Source organism: Fragaria vesca, linkage group LG7 (genome assembly GCF_000184155.1).
Source record: "Fragaria vesca subsp. vesca linkage group LG7, FraVesHawaii_1.0, whole genome shotgun sequence".
Taxonomy (NCBI): domain Eukaryota; kingdom Viridiplantae; phylum Streptophyta; class Magnoliopsida; order Rosales; family Rosaceae; genus Fragaria; species Fragaria vesca.
Window position 1 is genome coordinate 22944481 of NC_020497.1, and position 13587 is coordinate 22958067.

General features: G+C 41.0%; 3 protein-coding genes across 3 annotated transcripts; 1 reads left to right on the top strand and 2 right to left on the bottom strand.

The window, feature by feature from the left end:
- The first annotated feature begins 4576 nt into the window (after positions 1-4576).
- LOC101300774 (F-box protein At2g17036-like) lies at positions 4577-6909 on the top strand. Its single transcript, XM_004309188.1, has 2 exons — positions 4577-4853; positions 5792-6909. Exons 1-2 carry the CDS (start codon positions 4577-4579, stop codon positions 6907-6909), a joined length of 1395 nt encoding a protein of 464 aa, XP_004309236.1.
- A 1035-nt stretch (positions 6910-7944) lies between these two features.
- On the bottom strand, positions 7945-9767 carry LOC101301057 (pentatricopeptide repeat-containing protein At4g38010-like). The gene has a single exon (XM_004309189.1). The coding sequence runs from the start codon at positions 9688-9690 to the stop codon at positions 7945-7947; it is 1746 nt and encodes a 581-aa protein (XP_004309237.1). The 5' UTR covers positions 9691-9767.
- Positions 9768-10732: 965 nt separating this feature from the next.
- LOC101301345 (transcription factor TCP19-like) lies at positions 10733-11683 on the bottom strand. The gene has a single exon (XM_004309190.1). It carries the CDS (start codon positions 11681-11683, stop codon positions 10733-10735), a length of 951 nt encoding a protein of 316 aa, XP_004309238.1.
- Positions 11684-13587: the final 1904 nt, after the last annotated feature.

Here is a 13587-nt window from a genome sequence, read left to right on the forward strand (position 1 = left end):
GAGAGAGAGAGAGGAAGAGGTGAGATCGTGTGTTGCTGAGCTCAGAAGATGGTGAACAACAGGGAGCAGCTTGAGGTAAAATTTCAACCTAATCTTGATTCTTGATTCTTGAGAAACTTAGGTTAAGCAATGTGATTCCGATTTCGAAGGGAATCGGATGCTTATTTGTATTTTAGACTCTTCACTCTTGAGAAAATGGTTGGCTGTAAGATCTGGGTGTGTAGTTGTAGACTCTGTGAAAAACAGAGTAGGCCCTGCAAAAAACTGTTCGATCAAATTCCAGTAGTAGTTTATGGTTTAGTTCTGTGTGTATATTACTGCCTTATCTTCGATTTGTGTGAAAACTGTTCTTTCGTTTCGATTTTTGTCATTTTCATATGCGAATGAGCATCGCTTACTGATTCTTTGGGTTTGATACTTTGGGAAAATGAATGTGTTATGTTTTGGGAAAATGAGTGGGTAGTGGGTTACTGGATCTTAGAGAGTGCAATTGTATTTGTGTGGGACTGTTGTTTCTGATGATTGGAGTAGTTAGGGTGTATTGAAATTGAGGGGTTTTGTTGCAGGACTACTTAGCTAGTTTGGATTGCTTTGTGATACTCTGTTGGTCATGGTTTTGGGGGGTGGATAGGTTGAAGATTTGGGCAGAGAAGGAAGTGGTTGATTGAGATGAATGGTGAGACTGAGAGAAGGAGCTATTTGCGGAGTAGGCCGAGGAAGAGGGGATAGGCTAAGGGGGATAGTGAACCAAATGTCAGGGAGGAGAGATTGAGCCGAAAGTGAGGGACTTAGAGATGAATGGTAGACTGACAGAGGGAGTGATAGGCTGATGGGAAAATGGTGAGGAGAGTGAACCAAAAGTTAGGGATTTAGCAAAAGTTAGGGAACCAAAATACTTATGACTAGTTAGATAGTTTGGATTGCTTTGTGATACTCTGTTGGTCATGGTTTTGGGGGTGGATAGGGATACTGTTGTTTAGGGATTTAATGACTGAAATTGGGGGTGATAGGTTGAGGAAGCAAATGGCAGGAATGAGGGTAAAATGATGAGACTGAGATGAAACCACAATTTGAAAATCTGGAAAAACTGAGTAGCTATATTACATGGGAAATCGAAACCATCTGTGATATTTTCAGGTTAATGCAGGTTGATGCATTTACTTATGTGCAATGGTACTGATTGTTTAGGGAACCCGTATTTGCTTATAGTCAGTACTGATTCTTTTGGTTGATGTTTGAATGGGTTGATGCATTTTACTTATAGACATATATGGTATTGATTGTTTAGTTATTGTTGTTGTTGTTGCTGTTTTTGCAGGTCGAAAAAATCTTCTGCACTACATGCAGGAAGGCTTTCCTTACCAAGGAGATGTACGATGATCATTTCATCACTGCTACAACAAAGGAAGCTTGCACTACCATTCGTGATGCTGGTCATGACCAATTCAGGAAGAAAGGTCCAATGAAGCTTGAGCAGAGGCTGAGGGTACTCCAAAAGCAGCTGAAAGAGGCGGCGAAGAACCAAGAGGAAGGGGAAGGTGATGGAAACAAGAAGAAAAAGGGGAATCAAGGCAAGAAGGGCAAGAAGAACAAGAAGAAATGACTAGCTAGACCATTGAGAGAAAGAACTCCTAAATCATACAAGTACAGCAGTCTAGCTAGGTGAATTTGTAGTGGTACCACCATACTTGCATGTCGATCTGCTTTTAAGTCCTGTGATTCGTTCTTCCTGTCCATATAATGATTGAGTAGAGGTTATTGTTGTAAGCTGAATATACAAGTGAGTTGTAAGAACTCAATGTGATGGTTTAAGAAGTTTGGTAATGTGACTTCCTTGAGATATTGAGTGTGACTTAAATTGATGGATCGATGTCAAGTATTTCAGGGCATGTTTTTTTTTTCGATTACCTAAAGAATGTGCGAAATTACAACACAAAACCTCTACGAAATTTCAGAGGCCGCATGTTGAAACAATGAAGAAAGCAGATGCATTAAATAATAAACAAGGCATGAGGCATCTAATCACTAATTCTCATTGATGGGAAATACATGTAAATGATTATTGTTCATGGCGACTAAAACGCAGGTCAAGGTCGACAAGATTCTTAGGGTTAAAATAGAATGGCAAAGACTTTACTGGGTACCTATGCCAGATGAGACACCTCAACTCATGAGAAATAAACTCGAACTCTCCAATCAGATGTTTACAGTTAATGGAGCCGTTATCATAAACTTGGAGCAGTCTTAATTTCTTCATAGTAACAAAAGCCTCTGCAATGAAGTATACCTCTTTTGAGTTTAACAGATCAAAGGTTATAACTTGAACTATTTTAGTAACCTGGATGACAAATATAGTGAAAAATGTCAGTACAAATATGCAGAACCATACAGAAGATCATAATTTACCACATATCCTCCTATGATGGAATAAAGTAGTTGGATAGTCAGAGCCCCTATGATAGAATACTGGAAAATGATGGAATAAGTAGTTGGATAGTCAGCTCAAATCCTCCTCTTCCTCTGCAGCACTAAGCCTCTTCTGCAAATCGACTCTGCTCATGCTCCCAACAGCCTCCCCTTTCTTCTCATCACTGCTTCCAATATCTTCAATCTCATCCTACCCTAGATCTTCTTCCCCCGGCATTGAGGGCTGGCTCGAAACAATCGAGATATCACTCTCTTTGCAAGAATCCAATTTCACCCCCGACTTGTCACTGCTTACAGACCGCCTCGGCACAAATTCAACACCCGCAAAAACCCCCAAGAAAGCTTCTCGGAATCCAGCCCAAACATTGCCTCGAACTTGACTGCTGCACAGCTTTCCCGGAACTGCTGATTTTCTGTCCAACTTTAGAGCTTCATAACTCCCAGATTCCATCACCTATTTGGATGATTCTTGGGTCAAAATTGATCTAAAAATGCTCCTCTACAAATCTGGGCAGTCACCTTGGTGAAAACATTCTAGGAACCGCATGGAAATTGGCCTTGAAAACCGGAGAAAATAAGCAGAAACCAGTTTTCAGCTTTTTATGTTTACAGCTTCTGTTTTGGTGCAGTGATTCCATCGACTTTCCTTGATATTTTTGACCATGTGAGTGATCAAACTCCATCCTTGACACCTTTACTTCGTATTGGAAGCCTTGCTTGCATCACTTGAGCACATATTTGCATTATCTTGCTCCACAAAGTACCTAAGAAGATAACAAAGTTAAAATGATCTTTTTAAAGGAAAATAACCAAGTTAAATGTAAAGTTTAAACTATAAAATCATCGCATTTTATGCTCCTATCACTTGAGAAAGCGCATCTACTTGGTTGGACAGATTTTTTACTTCTCCACCCACACTAGCCTCCTTTTCAGCAGTCAACTTGGACACTTGTATCTCCATTTCCTTTATCATCGTCAACCTCAGAAATTTTGGCCTTCACTTGTTCCACCTCACAAACTGCACTGTCTCTAATCCTCTCCGCTTGAACATATTCATAAGCAATGCAAAACCTTTTAAGCCGATCCAAGTCAGCATTACCATTTAGCCCATTGCATATACTGTGTCCTTTGTCTCCAGAACTTGTCCAAGGCAGGCAATATCTCATGGTCAAGAAGCTTATTAATCTCATCAACTCAAGAGTTTTTAAAGCCGCTTCCTTTTTAGTCTCATACATTCTCGTCCCGGCAGCTTCTTTTCATATTCAAACCCCCAAAATTCAAAATCAAAATTCCACAAACGACACACCTGCCGGGTGACGGTGAGTTACGAATGGGCCTCATACCCGAGAGGACTGCGAGCCCGGTCCGAATTGTGGAAGACGATTGACATGGTGGCCTTCCGGCCTGGCCTTGCTTATACACCAGCTCCTGCAGATTGGCGGCCCTGACTTGCTGTAAATTGGTGATGCCCAGAACGAAGCAAATCGAATCGAGGATGTTGGACTTACCCGACCCGTTTAGCCCCGTTATGGCTTTGAAAAACGGGTCGAAACCCGGCACCACCGTCCGCGTTTGATTGTAAGATTTTCTGGACTTGATTCCTTCCAAGGTTACCTCCTTGATGTACATAGCTGCGCTCGCCGGAGAGCTACGGACGCTATTCGGTGACCAATTTTGGAGAGATTCGGTTCGGTGGTTATTTGGTGTTTTTATCACCTCTACTATTGAGTTATTTGTACATATAACCCTACGAAATGAATTTTGGGTTGAGGAGGTGTCACAATGACTCTCTGATGTACTAATTTTTTATGTAACTATCTAGTTTGCTTTCAATTCCATTCCAAAAAAAAAATGATGTCTAGAGATTTTTAGTACTCTATCTTACCTGAAAATTAATATTGGCAATGAAAGAGTGGCAAGCTGATGTATCACACGATATATCACACCATGATTGATATATCATTCTTTCAAAACTTTGTTTTCTCATTTGCAAGCTCATTTGGCTTTGAGTTTTCCTATAATAACCTGTTTGAGTCCAGACCATAGTTTGATAGTTTCTCATTTACTCCGAGTCAACTAGTTTATGACACCTTCTGATAGGGTTTTTAATTTTGACTTTAGCCGTCAATTAATCGAGTCCGGTGAGAAGATGGCGGCGGTGGCTCCTCCACTGCCGGAAGAGGCCATTGTGAGCCTGATTGATGGTAATGGAGATGCCTGTGTCAGAGGCGGCGTTGGTGATGCCTCGTCGGACGGCGAGGTGATTCCGGCTGTTGGAATGAAGGGGATGTCAGAGATGGGGGCTGCTGGTCCGATTTCCACGGCGGGAAACTTGAATTTAAAAAAATCAGGGTTCTTGCTGGGTTGGACCATGAAGTGGGCCTCTGGGAGAGCTGATGGGCCTGATTCTGTTGGGTTAAGGGCAGGTAACGCTGGGCTGACTGAATCTGCAATTGGGGTCTCCCCTTTTCACCTTTGGTGAACCTGCTTGTTGAAAGATGTTGCAAAAAGAAGAGCAGACGTCCACTTAGAAGCAAGAATAAGCAGCCACATCCCGGCAAGAAGTCTAGTGCGGTGCGTTTCTTTGCCAATAAGGGAGGAGAATGTTAGCCCAACCGTAACGGCAAGGGATTTCCTGGATGCATATTGTGGGGAATAGTAATACTACAAACGTCAAAACCTTTTCTATAAATAGTGGGGAGAGATTAAACTATTTGCATGAAAGCCCAACATAAGACCAGGCCCAAATCAGGAAAAGAAACAGAAGCCAGTTCTGGCAGAAAACTGTTCCTACTATAAATAGCTAAAGTTGGGATCTCAACGGCTAAACCTGACTCCATCTCTGCCGGCCGTACTGAAGACTGCAAGAACCTTCGAGCAAGACGTAGTAGAGTTTTAGGGCACAACCCTTTTCAATTTTTGAGATTTCAAAATATGGATCCATCTCGAGGTACGTTTTTGTTCGACATCTCTTTTCTTATCAAATTTTCAGGTCTTTATTTTGGTCGATCGATATCTTCTATATGTTGCAGATAAAACATGTTCTTGAGGATCTATACGGCTGCTATATATATATAAATATATATATTCATCCTTACATTTAGATTTTCTGTTCTCGAGTGTTTTGATTTCCAGTTGCTTCTCTAGTTTAGATTGTTTTTGGGTAGTTTACCTTTATGCAGGCCGTTATGTTTTGTCTGATTCTTTTTTCCTTCCATGAGAGGGTTTTTGGGTAATAATTATATTATTAAGGTTTATAGTTTTGGTTCCTACGAAATTCACATTCATTAGTTATATATTTGTTCGATAAAACTCTGGTCAGTGATCATCTCTCTAATATTTTCCCTTTATTTTGGTTTATCAGATTGGTCACATTTGCCAAAGAACCTTTTGGATTCAGTTTTAGGGAGGCTAGAGTTACTGGGAGATTATTTGCGGTTTAGTATTGTCTGTAAACCATGGTATTGGGTAGCAAAGGATAATAAAAACATATTTGCTACAAGGCAAAGTTGTCATCCTCCTCCAATGCTCTTGATTAATACTGACAATGAAGATACATGGAAGGTATACAACGTCATGGATAATAAGCTTCTCGATTTGGAAGTTAGAGTTCCTAATACTCGGTTTTGTGGGTCTTCAAAAGGATGGCTGATATTTGTGGAGAATAACTTTGCCGTTACCCTTGTAAATCCATTCTTTAGGGTTAGGGGGAGGACAGAGAAACAAAATTCAGTCATCCACCTTCCTCCAGTGTGGCACTTTAGGAAGTCAGATCATTTTGATTATTATGTTCACAAGGCTGTAATTTCAGCAGACCCATTACTGAATGCAAACGAGTGCATTGTTGTGGTCATAACTGAGCCCTTTTACCAGTTGGCTTTTATTCGACTTGGGAAAGACTCAACTTGGACTTATGTTGACTGGCGCATCCGTGGTCGTGGATTTGATGAAGTTGTTTTCCTTGAAGGTAAGTTATATGGTGTTCAATCTCGTAACAGAGTTTTATCTTGTGAGATCAACACTCGTTTTCATTCTGGCCTAAAATTAGCTGCAAACAAGTTTCAAACAAATTATTGGGCCAAGAATTATCTGGTGTGTTCAAAGGAGAAAGGATTGTTGTTGGTTCATAGGCTGCTGGATTTTGAGGGGGGGAGACATACAACGAAATTTGTAGTATATAAACTGAATTTCAATAAGCGTAAGTGGACTGAGATAGATACTTTAGGTGATGTTGCTCTCTTTGTGGGTGATAATTCTTCATTTTTCGTGGCGGCGTTCCGAGGATGTCTACCAAATTGCATATACTTTAGCCATGATAGTGATTGTAACGAAGAAGTCTTGGGAGCTGATGGTCCTCGTGATTTTGGCGTGTATGATATCGAAAATAAAAGGTTTCTAACCATTGACACCACATATGTTTCAACTCTAGCCAAGATGAGCAGGCAACCACCGATCTGGATTGTGCCAACGTTTCAGCTGTAATATTGTGTATTTTTCCTTCTTTCTTTCAGTTGTCTGTTGGTTCTAGGATCTGACATAACAACGCCCATTGTATTGCTTTTTTTTCTTTCTTTCTTTATTGAAAGATTTTAATTGGGGAAATTTTTATCAAATAAGTTGTGATGATTCATCCTTCATTGATTTCTTACTCATTCCAACATTCTCTTTCATTCTGAAAAAGTAATAATAATAATTTATGTTCTTCATGAATGGAGAACAATGCCATTTAAAGACAAATTTATAATATTATTTAAAGTAAAAAGAACTGTTGTTGCTTCGAAATTGTACGAGAGAATAAGAATGTTGTTCTGGAGGCAAAGACGAATGGCATTTCAAGTGAAGAAAATTGGATTAATATTCAATGATAAAAAAAATTGTCAAACTTAAGGCAAGCAGAGTTGGAAGCATTCCTAGAGATTACAGAAGCAATTCAATGACTGACTTGTTAGCAAGCATTGGTCATAAAAATGAGCACGGATGCAGATTCGTTAGCTCCCCCCTACTGGTGTTATTCCTCTCTTGGCCAGCTATGAACACAGATTACAATTATCGTGCTGAACATGAAAGTTAAACACTAGGATGATCTGCATATACTCCTTATAGTGTTATCAGTATGTCGTTAACGTAGTGTACCATTCCACTCAAATGTACCATGTTTCATTGTTTCTGATAATCTCTACAATCAATCTCTCAATGCACGCCTGATTGACTGAACTGCTGGTCTAGATCAATTGACCTTCCACGACAAGTATGGCAAGTAAACCATGCTGCTTCAGTGCTTCATGCCAATGGATTAGCACTTTTAACTTACAAGAAGGCTAGCTAGTGTTTGAAATGAATATACTAGATGAGATACTGTAACAAAGAATTTGTAGTAATTAATGTCCCAAGTATACTTCTTGAAAAATATGATTATTTGAATTGAGGCTACAGTTAGAATTACAATTATAATACTCATCCTAAATGTAAAGATATAGAAGAAAAAGATGCAGGAAATGGCCCAATATCCCTTTAAGATTAGCTGGTGTTAGCAAGGATGTCCAACACCTCATGTATATCCTCATTTTGAGGGTGGCTAGTATCCCCAACTAGAAACTCGTGAGCCTTGCCGTCCACCTCTATGACACTTGAGCCGGGGGCCTTCTGTATACCTCTCTTCTTCATCAACCTCCTTATTCTTGTTGCATCAGCCCATCTTTTATTAGCAGCAAATATGTTTGATAGAAGCACATAAACTCCACTGTCTTCCCACTCAAGGTGCAGGAGATGGTCTAATATTTCTTGAGAGAGCTCAGCATCATCTTTGGCCTTGCAAGCACTTAGAAGAGCTCCTAATATCAGCACATCAGGTTGCATAGGCATGGTGTTTATCAATTTCTGAGCTTCATCCAGGAGTCCAGCTCTACATAGCAGATCAACCATGCATCCGTAGTGTTCTAATCTTGGAGACAGACTATGAGGTGGACTAATCATCTCATTAAAGTATCCGCGGCCTTCATCAATCAAACCGGAATGGCAGCAAGCTGTCAAGACGGCTAGAAAAGTAACCGCATTTGGCCTGATGCCAGACCTAGTCATTTCTTCAAACTTTTTGAGCGCCTCATCCCCATGACCATGCATGGCTAAACCGCCTAGCAATGCATTCCAAGTAGAGACATTCCCACCCGGCAATTCACTGAAAGTACGCAATGCCATATTTATACAACCGCACTTAGCATACATGTCGATCAGAGCTGTTCCAATATGCACATCCCATTTGATACCCTTACGATCAATATACTCATGCACCCATCTACCATAATCAAGTGCCCCAAGACTGGCACAGGCTGAAAGCACACTGGATAGTATAATCTTATCAGGCTGTATTCCCAGACTCTGCATCTCACAAAACAAATCCAGCGACTCCCTCGGACGTTTACATTGCACGTATCCACTTATCAAGCTAGTCCAAGACACAATGTCTCTTTCCGGAAGCTCATCAAAAACCCGCTTCGCCTCACACAGACTCTCACACTTTACATACATATCCACAACAGCATTGCCCACCACCAAATCCATCCCCAACGAATGCTTCAAAATCAATCCATGAACACCCTTCCCCACATTCAAATACCCCATCCTTCCACACGCCACAACCACACTAACAAAACTCGCCGCATTCGGCTTCACATCCATCCTCAAGAACAACTCCACAGCCTCACCATACAACCCTGCCTTGACATGCCCCGAAACCAAACCAGTCCAAGACACCACATCCCTCACACGCATTTCATCAAACACCTTCTTCGCATCACCACACTCCCCACAAACACTATAGAAATGCACAAGCGAGTTCTCAACATACACATCACACGCAAAACCCATCTTCACAACCACACCATGAACCTGTCTGCCTTCTCCTTTCCCCAAAAACTTAACACAACATTTCAACACCGCCGGAATAGTAAACATATCAGGCACAAACCCATCTCTAACAATCCTTCTATAAACCAAAACCGCCTCCCTGGACTTTTCACCATTACCATAGCTAGAGATCAACATGTTAAATGGAAAAGAGCTCACACGGTAATCAAGTTGCTTCAGAAAATCACAAGCGTAATCGAAATGGGTTGCAGATTTTCCCAAGAACTTGACAACATTGGTGGCAACCAAGTCATTGCAAGCCAGGCCTGAAGTTTCAATCTTTGCGTGGATTTGCTTGAAACAAGTCATGGTTTTGCATTGAGCAAGCAAATCCAAGAGAACCCATTTCAGAGACTGCATGGAACTACTTGTGTCAGCTATAAAGTCTTCATTTTGAGGGAGTTGGAGGGTTGGTGAAAGCTGAGATTTTGAGAGGGAACTTCAAAACTGGACACTAATGGTGAAATGGGAATTTACAGAGTAACATACACATTTTGAGTGAAGTTTAAAAGTAGCGAACTTTGATCAAACTATGCTTACTCTGAATCACCCAGTACCGCTTTGAATTTGAGCACCAAGTCTAAATGGCAAGTCGTATTTGGGTCCTATGTTGTTTGGTGTTTTTTGGTTGATCAAGTCCCACTTGGTTCGTGGAATGAGGTGAAATGCATTTTCAATCGTTCTCTTCATTCTGAGGCATTGTGTCTCATGTGACATGTATAATTTATCAAACCGGAAAACCACACTCATTTGTAAAAAAGCAAAATGAAAATTAAGTGTGTCGAAAAGAGGTTTGACGAGCCTAAACAATCAACTAGTATAATGTTATGTCAAGAATAGATATGAGACAACAAAATAGGAGAGACTGTGGAACATTGTGGTGCATTGTTTTTGTTGCTTAGGCCAAATGTGCATTGCATTTGGAATCGGTAAGTTTAGGATTTTCAGTTTTTCAGTACGTCGAGCACAGATTATAAATACGTTCATCACATTTAATCTCTTGAATGCTTGAGTTGTCATTGCCTAGTATGGTAAGTTTTCTTTGAATGGGGCTGGGATTACCGCTTTCACCCAATTCACGACATGAGTGAGCTTGCTTGCCAGTGCCACTCGCTTTGGCAAATCAGAAAGGTTTTTATTCAAAACTGCACAGATGAACCAAAATCAGAAGAAGCACCAATGAAGACTAAAGACTAAATGGACTTGGATTAGTACTAAACAGTTTCCCTGCATCATTACAAAAAGGCCAAAGAGCCTAAAACCCTGCACCACTAATTCACTAAAACCTTAGTTCATTGAGTCAAAAACCTCTGGCCTTGAATATGGCATTTGTGAATTTCGAAATCAACCAAAACAGAGAAGTCTGTGCAGCATTACAAAAAAGGCCTAAACCCTCCATGACTCAAGGCCTTGAGTATTGAGCTTGTGAATTTCCACACAGATCACCCAAGAACTGAAGCTCCCTCTTATCCAAAGTATCCAAAGACAAGTCCCTTAGCAACTGAGTATGACTCATCGGAGCAGCTGTAGTAGCACTAGTGTCACTACTAGTAACCGCATTACTATTACTAACTCCCAAACTAGTCGAACAGCTCCCACCACCACTCAAAATCGAACCAGAAGTGGCCTGCACATCGCCACAACTATGAACTTCAACCCCAGATTGCAATGCTGTGACAGGGAAGTTCGACATTGGCCTCCCTTGCAGATTGAACATCGTCTGCCCCGAAACTGAATCCGAAGGAATAGCCCAACCAGAGTTTGGGAACATTAAAAACGGCACAGCCGGCACATTGGCCCCGAATTGCCACATAGGCACCAAACCCCCACCACCACCACCACCAATGCCGCCGTAATTAACCGTCGCCATCGGCGCCAACCCACTCGAAATCGAGCTCAAATCCTCCACATCAACAAATTCACTATTGCAATGTAGCCTCCTCTTCTTCCTGGGAAGCTCAGAGACCTCTCCATTCGGATTCGCCAGCGAACTCGTCGGAATCTTCAGCGCGCCGCCGACGGAGACTGCGATAGCGGGGACTGTTCCGGTACCAGTGGCTGCAATTATCGCCGGCTCGGCGTGCTCGAGAAGCCACCGGATGGTTTCTCCGTCGGTCTTGTGACCCAATTCTCGGGTCAGCTGGAAAACCCGGGCCGCACAGGCCGCCGGCATTCGAACCCTCCGGCCGCGGCCCTCCACCTTCGTGTGGCGGTCCTTCGTCGACGACCGCTGCTTCACCACCGGTTTCGCCGACGCCGGAACCGGAATCAGACCCATCGACAGAGACCCTTCTTCGAACTCTTCTTTCTTCGCCGCCGCCGGAAATTGGTGACCGGAAAATGTAGGGTTCATGGGTTCAAGACTCTGCCTTTGATTTTCTTCCATCAAAACCTTGCTTGATTTTCTCAGCGAAACTTTGAAACTGAGGGTTTTGAAGGAAACCCAGATAGAATTGAACAAGAACAAGATGAAAAGGGCAACAAATTTCACGAATTTAAGAGGATGATATTTGGGGGAAGTTGAAGAAATTGAGCAAGAACAATAAAGGTTGAAACTTTGGGGGAGTTTTGGTATGAAAGTCTGTTCATGATTAGATTAGAGGACTAATTGGAGAAATGAAGAACAAAAAGTTGAAGTCTTTTGGGTGATTTGGAGTGAGCTATCAGCTAAAGAAATTGAGATGGGGATGGAACTCATGGAAGAAGAAACAAGGCCTATAAGGCTATAAGAGAAGGAAGAGGAAGCAGACCCACTTATCCTCTTTCTATTTTGACAACCCTACCAGGGAGGGACCCCTATAGGGCGCTTTAGTTATTTATTCAGGGGTGGGGGTCATATAGACGGTGAGGGACTGCCCACGGTAGCATTTACCGTTGAGATGGCGCCACGAGATGTGGGATTTCTTCGGAATCTTTGAACTTGACTAGCTACTTGAGAAAGAGAGAGCTAGTCGCCTACAGCTTAGTACAACTATAGACAAGAATCTGATATCTCATTACATCGAATACGCCGACTAATCACTATACTTATTGCTAAGCTAACTTCAGTAATCTCGAGCTAGTTCATCCTTACAATTACATTGATGTATGGATAGGTTAATGTTGATCAAATACTGTTACGAACACAAAATTCCTGTGGCGGATTCAGGATCCGAGAGCTGTTTAGACTAATTATACAAGTGCACAATTTTTTTTTTTAAGGCTTGAAACTATCACGAAGGGAAATTAAGTAAATCGTATTTTACATGGTCTGTTTACTTCAAACTCATCAATCACTGATTTATTATCAATGTTATGGCAATTTTTTCAATGTAGAGAATCATCGTATCATCATCAAGGGACTATTTGCTCCTCTATGTCACAAGAACAAATGAGTAATTCATAACCTTATACAAAATGAACAAAAGCTCTAGAGCTTATAATTTACAGAAACGTCTAAATCAACCACTTCGGCATTACATCCTCAATTCTTCTCCAAATCCCCACTACCATTAAATCGTACATGAATACATAAAAAGCCACAATTCTTCTAGTCCCAAATTCACTATTGAGCATAGCAGAAAAATTAAAACCCTCAATTCGAGCAGCCTTTTAAGAAAGATTTGTATACGAGTGTATGATATAATTTGAGTAGCCTTTAATTTCCTAATATCGCAAAAGCTAGCTAAACTTAGAGGACAATCAATTGAGATTTGTTATCGTATTTTGAGTAAAATCCCAAAAGAAAAAAACTTGCAAAATGAAGTTTGTGATGATCACGTAGGAACACATGTTCAACTTCAAACTTGTTTGCATATATTATCCTCACCAACCGTACGCATAAACCTACCTGATAGACACAAGCCAACAGTTCTTTTAACATATTTTCACACTTTTCTTCGTATGAACTTTGCTTTTATTTGGAACCTTTCCATTTTAATGTACTCAACTAAACTTTGATCCTCCAAGAGTACAAGATATACAAGCTTAGGTGTACTAGACTTGATCTCAAAGTACACAGATAGACTAAAAGCTTCAATCAGGTGTAGTACATGGTCAAATTTATAACACAGATATACAGGTTGTTAAATCCATTGAGTAACTTTGAAGTAGAATATATCATAAATAAATATATATGTATATGAACTTTGTCCTTGCTTATATAAACTGGTCGATTGGGAAGAGTTTCTCATCAACCTTGAGCTTGAATTTCATCTTTGTTCTGTGATTTCTGTCGATAGCCTCTCGATCTTTCGTTTCTTCTTCGTCCCAGCATAA